Raw genomic sequence first — 9,289 nt, 5'->3', positions numbered from 1 at the left:
AATGGTGTCTAAAAATGGTGAAAGGGTGTAAAAATGGTGACTGAACTCAGGGTGCCAGCAGCACGCCTGAGCTGCCTACGTACCCCTCAGCTAGGGATCAAGCCATCCGTAGTTCGGACTGAATTCCTAACTACTCTGCACATGACTCAAGATTTTTTGAAATTTTGATTTTTAAAATGTTTTTGGATTTTGAATTGTTTTTGAGATGTTTTTGAATTTTCAAGTGTTTTTTGGAATGTTTTTGTTGTTTTCAAGTATTTTTGAAATGTTTTTGTTGTTTTTTTGACACCAGAGAATAAAATCCTATCATCATAAGGGTAGGGAGACTTCTGGAATCCCGCAAAGGTTGGACATCATCCTATACTTTGCGGGGGAACGAACAGGAAAATAACTCGGCAAGGGTTGGACAGCATCCTATACCTTGCCGGAGCGGGTAAAGATCACGACTTGATGAGAGGATGGACAGAATCCTAACCCCTATGATGATAGGAAAAACTCCTGGACTGACTGAAGGACTGACTCTGAAAGATGGAAGGACGGAATCCTAAACTCTCTATGACAGACTCTAAAAAAAAGAAGAAAACCACACAAACGGGCCCCACATCAGCGGGCCCCACATAAACGGGTCCCACACACAGCGGGCCCCACACGTCAGCGGGTCCCACACCAGCGGGTCCCACACCAGCGGGTCCCACACACAGCGGGCCCCACACAGCGGGCCCCACACAGCAGCGGGCCCCACACAGCAGCGGGTCCCACACACAGCGGGTCCCACACACAGCAGGCCCCACACATCAGCGGGCCCCACACATCAGCGGGCCCCACACACAGCGGGCCCCACACATCAGCGGGCCCCACACATCAGCGGGCCCCACACACAGCGGGCCCCACACATCAGCGGGCCCCACACATCAGCGGGTCCCACACATCAGCGGGTCCCATATCAGCAGGCCCCACACTCAGCGGGCCCCACACAGCAGGTCCCACACAAACGGGCCCCACAAAAGCGGGCCCCACAAAAGCAGGTCCCACACAGGCGGGTCCCACACAAACGGGTCCCACACAAGCGGGCCCCACATTCTCTTTTGCTCGGATTAATTTCATTCATTTTCCGTCTGACCTCGGGATTTTATTCGAATATGCGGGTTTAGGGCCTTGTCAAAATGGGGTGTCTACAGATGCGCGCCACACAATTAAAAAAAAAATAAATTTGCATCTGGACCGGAGGGTTATGATAATCCTAAGGAGATGATTTTTGTGGCATGGCATATCTAAGTCTGGGCTCAACAGATGAATTATTTGGATCATCGAACTATGTGGACCAAACAAATGATCGGTTTGGATAATCGAGCCATGTGGGCTCTAGATGATTAGGTTTTGATAGTGCAATCAAACTTATTTTGGGAGCCACTGAAGACCTAAGGGTGGTCCCACCATACTAATAATTTCATTTCCCACCCATGACATATAGAGGTGAAAATCATTATATTAATTCTAGACTGAAAGACAGAGCTCAAAATAAATAAATAAATTACAACCCTCTCTTCCCATTCTTTAAATTCTAGACTGAATGAGAGAGCTCAAACAAAATAAATAAATAAATAAATAAATTGCAACCCTCTCTTCCCATTCTTTAAATTCTAGATTGAATGAGAGAACTCAAACAAAATAAACAAACAAAGAAATTACTATCCTCAGTCTTTGAATTCTTTGATTGATAAGTATGAACTGAAATAAAAAAATAAAATAAAATCAAATAAAAAAATTATACAAACATAATTTACCTGCTAAATCATGAAGTCCTTTTTTTCCAATTACAAAATGATGAAAATTAATAATAATAAAAAAAAAACTCTGCTTAATTAGCTACAAAATTGGTGATGATTTGTATTCATCCATTCTCCACTTCCAGTTTAATTCCGCCATTTTTCCTATATAAATATATATAAACCAAATTACAGAACCCCATTAAAATGGTTGACACCCTCCTCACCCCCCTCAAAAATAAAAATAAATCTCAGGCCGTGTTTTTACGGAATAAAAAAAGAAACAAATTAGAAATTAAATAAAGAATAAAGACCCTGGTATCTTCTTGATATTCCTTAAGTTGAAATTTATTCAATAACAGACCCTTCATGGATGGTGGACAACCTTGCTCTGAAAGACCGATACGCCATTTTTGCTTGTCTTGAGGCTGTCCTCTGCAGCTTTCTAACAGAACCCGATCTCGATAATCCAGAACTCTTTGAAGGAGATAAATTCCGGTGATCATCGCGTGTACATGGGTAACAACACATACTGTCATGTTTTGGGAGTTGGTACACTATGGATTCAATTGACCGGTGATACGAATCTCTTTCTAAATAACCATCAAAATTAACCGCTTGACTCACATCCAAAACCGGAGAAATTCTAATCTTCTTCCTCCTTCCACTCTTCTTCGGCCCTTGCGTTAGAGCCAAGCTTGCTTTAATAGCCAAGGCCGCCATGTCCGAAGCTGTTAATGGGTATTTTAGTCTAATAATCGGAAGGACGAAATAAATCTGACCCAGTTGGAGTTGTTCGCCATGATCCAACGCTCGAATGTAATCATCAAAATACAATTTATCGGCGTTGCAAAGAAAACAAGAGGTGGATTCTGTGTAGAGGACTTGAGATACATTAACGGGGACGAGATATTCACGTAGAGCACCCTTGAGAGAGATGACTTTGGCTGTTGAGAGGGTGATTGAACCCTTTGTTTCCGAAGAGAAACATGAGCCCATGAGAAAAGAGTAAAGAATAGGGATGGAAAGAATGGGGTGGGAAAAAACAAGGAGGGTGTTTATATATAAATTTTGGGGGTTGGTTTGAGAGTGTGAAAACGAGTACGTAGCCATCATTTTCGGTGAGGATTTTCCACGCATGACTACTCGGAAATTTCGAGGAATGAGGGGATTCTTTTTTGCCAGCTTGTGACAAACGTGAAGACACGGCTTTGCTGAGCCGGATTGCTTATCGGAGGACACCCCAATAGATGGATGCCTATATGCCAACTCAGCAATTGGGTATGTGAGCTGGGTCTCTTACCTGAGTACTCCACGCTCTATGCATGGATGACTTTCTGCCTACTCGGCAATCGGTTATCTCTAGATATGGGTGCAACTCGGGTCGGATTCAACCCAATTTTTGGGCAGGTTGCGTTGGGTTGGGTCGGGGCATCTGGCAACCCTACTCGAATTGTAACGGGACCATTTTCTGCTAAGTTTTTTCTTTTCTTTTTTTCTTCAAATTTTAGTAATATTTAGTCTTTTACTTTTAGACTTTTAATAGTTAAGACTTTTGCGGTACCCTTCATTTATGACTTTCTATATTGGATCCAGTAGTGTCTTAATTAGATGAATTATATGGCATCCGTGCATATTTCTGAGGAAAAATACTAGTAACAAAAGTAAAAGTGGGGCCAACAAATTTAGACGATTCAATATGGAAATTGGGCCTGGTTGGGTGGGGTGGATTGAGGAAATTGTTCCTTAGGCTGGGTTGGGTTGAACCCCGCCGGGTTGGAACTCAGGTTGGGTTGGAAAAATGGGTTTCTCGGGTTGGGTCGAGTTGGCCTCAACGTGACCCGAGTTGCACTCCTGTCTCTAGATGAAGCCTTTATTAGGGTAATGATATATTCACCCTTTTTTATTACTTGGGAGAGCCCCTCTAGTGTAGAAGAGTAGTCATAAATAGAATACAGGGGATTGTCCCAAGTAAAGAAGGGGGTGAATATATCACTTCCCCCTTATTATGGCACCACCTATTTCTAACACAAGTAGGTGCCACTTTCTAAATGGCACTTGTACTTTTGCCTGCTCATGTTTTTTTCGTTAGGCTTTGTTTCTTCCGACATAAAAATCGGCGTAATGCAAGTTTTATATGTTTATTGGTATAAAATTTGCATTAGGCCCATTTTTATGTCTAAAGAAACAAGGCCTTATACAAATTTCGGTATGAATCATGTAATTTTTCGTTTGGATTTAAATTATAAGGCATGCGCCGCCCCCGCATACACTAGGTAATTAAAGGGGTACGACAAAAGTACAACCTCTGATATTTGATCCAATAGCAACCTCTTAAAAACTTAGCTATTGTCGTATAAAATATAAAGGGCGGCACCTTGATCAAATTATAAGGTGTACATGTGTACACCTGCACACGATATAAAATCTCCCAGTTCGGATTCACCTATATCTTTGTCACCATATATACGTTCTGATCCCATATGCTTGGTTCCTTTCAGGGTTTTCTATTGGATCCTATTTTCTAGTTTTTGGGTTGCAATGCATTTTATGTCTAAAGAAACAAAGCCTTATACAAATTTCGGTATGAGCTTAGATGTAAAAATCAAAGTTTCTATTTATTTATTTTCAAGGTCCCACGTCTGTCTCTGTGAAAAATCTTTGAAATGTCATCCCCTTCTATTCTAGTTTTAGGTGCATCATTGAGGTGGGCAACTTTTGGAAAGAAAAGAAAAGCTACACTAACTCCAAAACACTATAAAAACGCTTTACACCGTCACAAAGAGGAGAGCTTTGATTAGTTTTAGATCCACTTGCCGGAATAATGGCCATTATGCGACTCTTTTCTTTGTTTCTCCTTTTTTTTTTTTTTAAAACCTCTCGTGCCTATTCTTCCCCTGTCACAGAGACTGTCCCCTGTCATAGAAAGTGAAATCCCCGTGAAAGATATCTTTCCTCAGCTTCAGCTTACATTTAGGAAGCAAGCATTATATGTATGCCACACACCAAAGTCCTGATGGTACAATGCCTACCCTAAGAACAAGGGTTGGACCCCAAGTTCAAAGCCACCAGTACAGCTGTTCTTACATAAAAAAAGAGAACATTGAAAGAGGAAAGTGCCTTAGTTGAAAATGAGACCCTAAGCCTTCTTTTATAGAAGATAAAAAACTTGAAGGCATCCTTTCAAATGAATTTACCCTTCTTTTTAAAATAACGTCTTTTCACAACGCAAGTGTCTTAGAATGGAAGTACGATTTCCCCAAAAAGGAAGGGAAATGATAAATGCGCCCCTTTTCATCACCGGGTGTCCAAGTGATGAAAAGGGGCGCATTTATCTTTTCCCAAAAAGAAGTGTCCCTGAAAAAGCTCTTCTATTTTTAAAAAATAAAATATTTTGAACATATCCAACAAGATGTGGCTTGGCGCAACGCTAAGGTTGCTCCATTGTGACCTGGCGGTCATGGGTTTGAGTCACAGAAATAGCCTCTCTGCAAATCAAGGGTAAGACTGCGTACATCTAGCCCTCCCCAGACCCTGCAATGGTGGAAGCCTCGTGCACTGGGCCGCCCATTTTATCCAACAAGACGTGCCTCACATGCGAGACGAGATAGCTATCATCTCCTAATCCCTTATCAAGGAGTACAAACAACAAAGCAATGCCCTCCATTAACATATATTTTGAAAAGAAAGAGAAAGATGAACTACTTAAATTAGAGAATAAGTTTGGGGAGCACTTGGGCTTTCAGATTGCTCCTCAAAGAGATGAACATCAGAGAAGAAGCCCATCTCTTTCTTGGGCGTTTCTTGTCCCTCAAGTACATAACGATGTGAAAGCCCTTGATCTTGGCAGGTCTCAAAACTCACCGAGTTGATTCGGAACTCACTCAGTCCTTTTAATTCGGGTCGATATTATGAAACCGAGTCGGAGTTAAGGCTGAACCCCACTTAAAATTTTAGCCTACCTAAATGCCGCATTGCAAGTTTAAGACAAGACCCACCTTAATAATCCTCAAACACTGTGTCTTGGACAAACACTCTTGTGGGGAAGAACTGTTCAAAAGAACCTACCTGAGGAAGCTCATAGAGTCAACCTCAACTCAACCGAGTTGAATCTAGTCACTGATCATGATTCGGCTTCATTGGGTCGGGCCGGGTAGAGCTTTTGCTGAAAAATGAGTTGTAACTAACATGAGACCGACCCAATTTTATGGTAAAAGCTCAACCTGAATTCACTAAAAAGTGACCCGATCGAGTTGCACCCCTACAACGAAGAGGAATCTATTAATTATAGTACTTAAACTCATTGAAACTCGACCCACTGAGTCGACTCGGGTTTTCAAATTTTTGGACAGTGAATCTAATAGCCTACTTATGGGGCTTGAAACAATGTTTAGTCTCATCCAAATGGGGTCTCATTTGCCTCTTAGATCTAAACTACTGTTTATTCTAATAATCCTTCTTCAATGTAACCTAATCTCAAAATCAGAGAACCGAAAGGACTTCTCAAAGATTAACATTGAAAAATTAAATAATAAAATAACTGTCTATGAGCAATGTCCTGAATTAAAAGCACTTTTAAGAAACAATGAAAATAGCAATGTAACGTTAAAATATGTTTATATCACCAATAACCATTATTTAATTGCATTTAATTGCACTAAATTCAAATAAAAGATCAAATATTTCTGCCGATTATTCTTCATGTGTTTTAAATGAAAGAAGACTGATATTTTCCACAGAACGTAAATCTTACAGAAAGACCAATATTTTCCAACCCTGTTTGGATTGCAGGAATTTTGGGGAAAAGTTTGAAAAGGAAAAATATTTCAAAAATTTCCCACTTTTTAAACATACAAAAAAGGATAACTTAATCAATCCTATTCAATTTTTATTTAGGGGGACATTCAATATAACCCTCTAAATTAACCGTTATCATATCAATTCCCTCTAAATTATGGAAAGGAAAAATTTTTCCAAGAATTTTTTTTTCCATCAGAAATGTTTTTGTTGCAGTCCAAACAGGGCTCAGTAATGGAAATGTTACAGAACTAGGGGGTTTGCTCAAATGGGTTTACTTCAGAGACTCAAAAACTGTAATCCCCAAATATCTTTATCAAATTTTGGATTTCCTCCAAATGGCATGAAATTTTTCTTAATTTAAGGGGGAAAAAGTAAAGAACAAGAAGAAGAAAACACATTGTAAACTATTTCTATCTATGTTATCATTAATTTTCTGTATATCTAACTAGGACAATACCACTCCTAACACTACCGAATTCAATGGCCCATTTCACTTTCTATTCACATGAATAACATAACTAGGGTTTTCCTACTTTCCTTTTCTAATACTGATTGATATTCCTCTTTTCTTTCAATGTACTTATAAAAAAGGGGCTCGATGAGGAATACCCTTTCTCCTTCTAGTCCGGTAGTTGATGATACTCTTCTCTCCATTGGCATCTTTGTTACCGTCGGATGTGTTGTCACCGATCGGACTGTTGAAAACCAAAGTCTTCTTAATCTTCTTTGGGGTCGATGATTCATCTGATTCCGATTCCTCCAAAGCTCGATCATGTTTGGATCCTAACGTTAAGGTGACCTCTGGGTCCCGTTTCATTCCTTCAAGCTGAAAAGGGAAGAGGGTATTTTGGTAAATTCATATTTGAATCCAAAACAGGGAAAATTAGGAAATAAATCGTTGCTTGAAGAAGGGAAAAGTGGAGAAAGGAAAAAAGAATGGAAATGGGTATTGAGTAGAAACACAAGAAAGGGAAAGATTTTAAGGGAAAAAAAGAAGAAGAGAAACTCAATTGAAGATTTAAGAAAGAAATGGGTGTTGCTTAGGAAGGCAGAGAGGAGGAAAATATTAATGAAATTTTGGTTGAACAAGAAATGTCTGGTTAAAAACAATGTTAATCGGGAGAAATTTTTCAATATGAAATTGATAGAAACAAATAGAGATTGATGTACAAACTACAAACTAAGAAATGTGTAATGCATAGAGGGTAAGAAAAAAAAAGGGGCTAAAATGAGAGAAGAATTAGATGGACGATCAAAACAAGGAGATAAAATGACCAAAAAAATATGGCCAATATGGTAAAAAAAATCTAAGTAAATCAATTGGAGATTCTAAAGTTAAGGAATATGTAATAGTTTGGAAAGAAATTCAAGACAAAGAAATCGGATGAACATCAAAACAGATAAAAAAAAAATCTCACCCTTCAAAAACAAGAAAGAGGAACAGTTAATGAACTCTGGAATTAAAGGAAAAATATCAGAAATTAAAAAAAAAGAAAAAAGTAGAATCCATTAGAGAACACACCTTGCATCTGAGAGAACAGAATCTGAATGAATCAAGAAGAGTCCAACAACAAATATCACATGTATTGCTAATGCCCTTTCCGGGCCTTTTCTGTGGCCTTTCTTTGAGGAACACAATCTTAGCACTGTTGATAATGTAGGTTTGTACCCCAGAAATATCAAGAAATTTCTGAACTTCAGATACCCTTATGGCATTTTGGTATGAAGATTTTCTTATCTAAAATCACAAAAGAAATATTTCACAAAAAAGAATCATAGATGATTGAAGGATTTGAAAAAAAAAAAACTAAAAAGAGATTAGAAGTTGAACAACTAACCTGAACAATGTAATGGTCTTTGTGATGGCCCAAACAATAAGAACAAAGACCATGCCCCATGCATTCCAAGCAATACATATTGCATTCGCTCTTGTTTGAATCTCCATGGATTTTACAAGGGGTATAGAAGGTCGTATTCAATAGAGAAATCAACCATGGAGGACCCATATCTTCATTCTCCAATGCCTTATCTCCCATTACCATAACTTTATTTTGTTTCCTCCTTGCAACACCCATCTTTTCTTTGGAGCTAAAAACGATGAAAACTGAAAGAAAGATTAGAAAAACTTTTTATTGGAAGAGAATGAAAGTGACCTTTATAAATAAAGAAAGGCAAGGGCTTAAAGGGAGAGAGAGAGAGAGAGGAGGCGTTTGGTGGGTGCTGAGTAAAATATATATGAGGAGGTTTATTTTAAGAAAGAAACGTGTAAAAGATTTATCTACGAAATTATCGAAAGGTACTGTATGGACCACTTCATAGGATGATCCAAGCCGTCCATGTGAGCAACCCTTATTTTTTCTTACCTGCGACAGCCCACTCACATTTTTGGTGTAACTAAGTATTTTTAAATGCTAGGCATACCACCTGAACTGTTAGTTCTCATATATAATGAATTATCAAGCCAACAAAATCATTGTTCTAGTGACTTGGGGGTTCCCATTAGAATATATCGGATTTTTTTTTTCCTTTATGGAAATGTGAAAAGGGTGCCACGTAGATGTAACCCTGGATGGGGGCGCTGTCCAACTCATTGTGAACAGTGAAACCCCCATCCTGCTATATTATAATAGATTCCAAGTGTCCTAAAGACTAGACGACTCAAAAAAGGAGCAAAAGACCAGCCCAACTGATGGCTCAAACCGACGAGAATCACACACTAACAA

The 9,289-nt window shown here is 39.1% G+C and overlaps 2 protein-coding genes across 2 annotated transcripts; both read right to left on the bottom strand.

The window, feature by feature from the left end:
* Window positions 1–1,927: 1,927 nt before the first annotated feature.
* LOC143847269 (uncharacterized) lies at window positions 1,928–2,780 on the bottom strand. Its single transcript, XM_077356047.1, has one exon. It carries the CDS (start codon window positions 2,763–2,765, stop codon window positions 2,115–2,117), a length of 651 nt encoding a protein of 216 aa, XP_077212162.1. The 5' UTR covers window positions 2,766–2,780; the 3' UTR covers window positions 1,928–2,114.
* A 4,122-nt stretch (window positions 2,781–6,902) lies between these two features.
* Window positions 6,903–8,715, bottom strand: LOC143846637 (protein RGF1 INDUCIBLE TRANSCRIPTION FACTOR 1-like). The gene is made up of 3 exons (XM_077355131.1): window positions 8,405–8,715; window positions 8,089–8,304; window positions 6,903–7,392 (listed from the first exon to the last, which is right to left on the bottom strand). The coding sequence occupies exons 1-3, from the start codon at window positions 8,639–8,641 to the stop codon at window positions 7,147–7,149; spliced, it is 699 nt and encodes a 232-aa protein (XP_077211246.1). The 5' UTR covers window positions 8,642–8,715; the 3' UTR covers window positions 6,903–7,146.
* Between the last annotated feature and the right edge of the window lie 574 nt (window positions 8,716–9,289).

This window comes from Tasmannia lanceolata, unplaced genomic scaffold (assembly GCF_043159265.1).
Source record: "Tasmannia lanceolata isolate RefF3 unplaced genomic scaffold, GAP_Taslan_0.1 ptg000015l, whole genome shotgun sequence".
Taxonomy (NCBI): domain Eukaryota; kingdom Viridiplantae; phylum Streptophyta; class Magnoliopsida; order Canellales; family Winteraceae; genus Tasmannia; species Tasmannia lanceolata.
Note: the sequence above shows the minus strand (reverse complement) of the source record. Positions and strands in the feature narration are given on the sequence as shown.

Excerpts from the sequence above, each read along its gene's own strand:
- LOC143847269 (XM_077356047.1), bottom strand. The coding sequence starts at position 2,765 with ATGGGCTCATGTTTCTCTTCGGAAACAAAGGGTTCAATCACCCTCTCA.
- LOC143846637 (XM_077355131.1), bottom strand. The coding sequence starts at position 8,641 with ATGGGTGTTGCAAGGAGGAAACAAAATAAAGTTATGGTAATGGGAGAT. Across the intron at positions 8,305-8,404 it reads AAGACCATTACATTGTTCAG|ATAAGAAAATCTTCATACCA; the intron begins GTTAGTTGTTCA and ends TTGTGATTTTAG. Across the intron at positions 7,393-8,088 it reads TCTGTTCTCTCAGATGCAAG|CTTGAAGGAATGAAACGGGA; the intron begins GTGTGTTCTCTA and ends TTCCCTTTTCAG.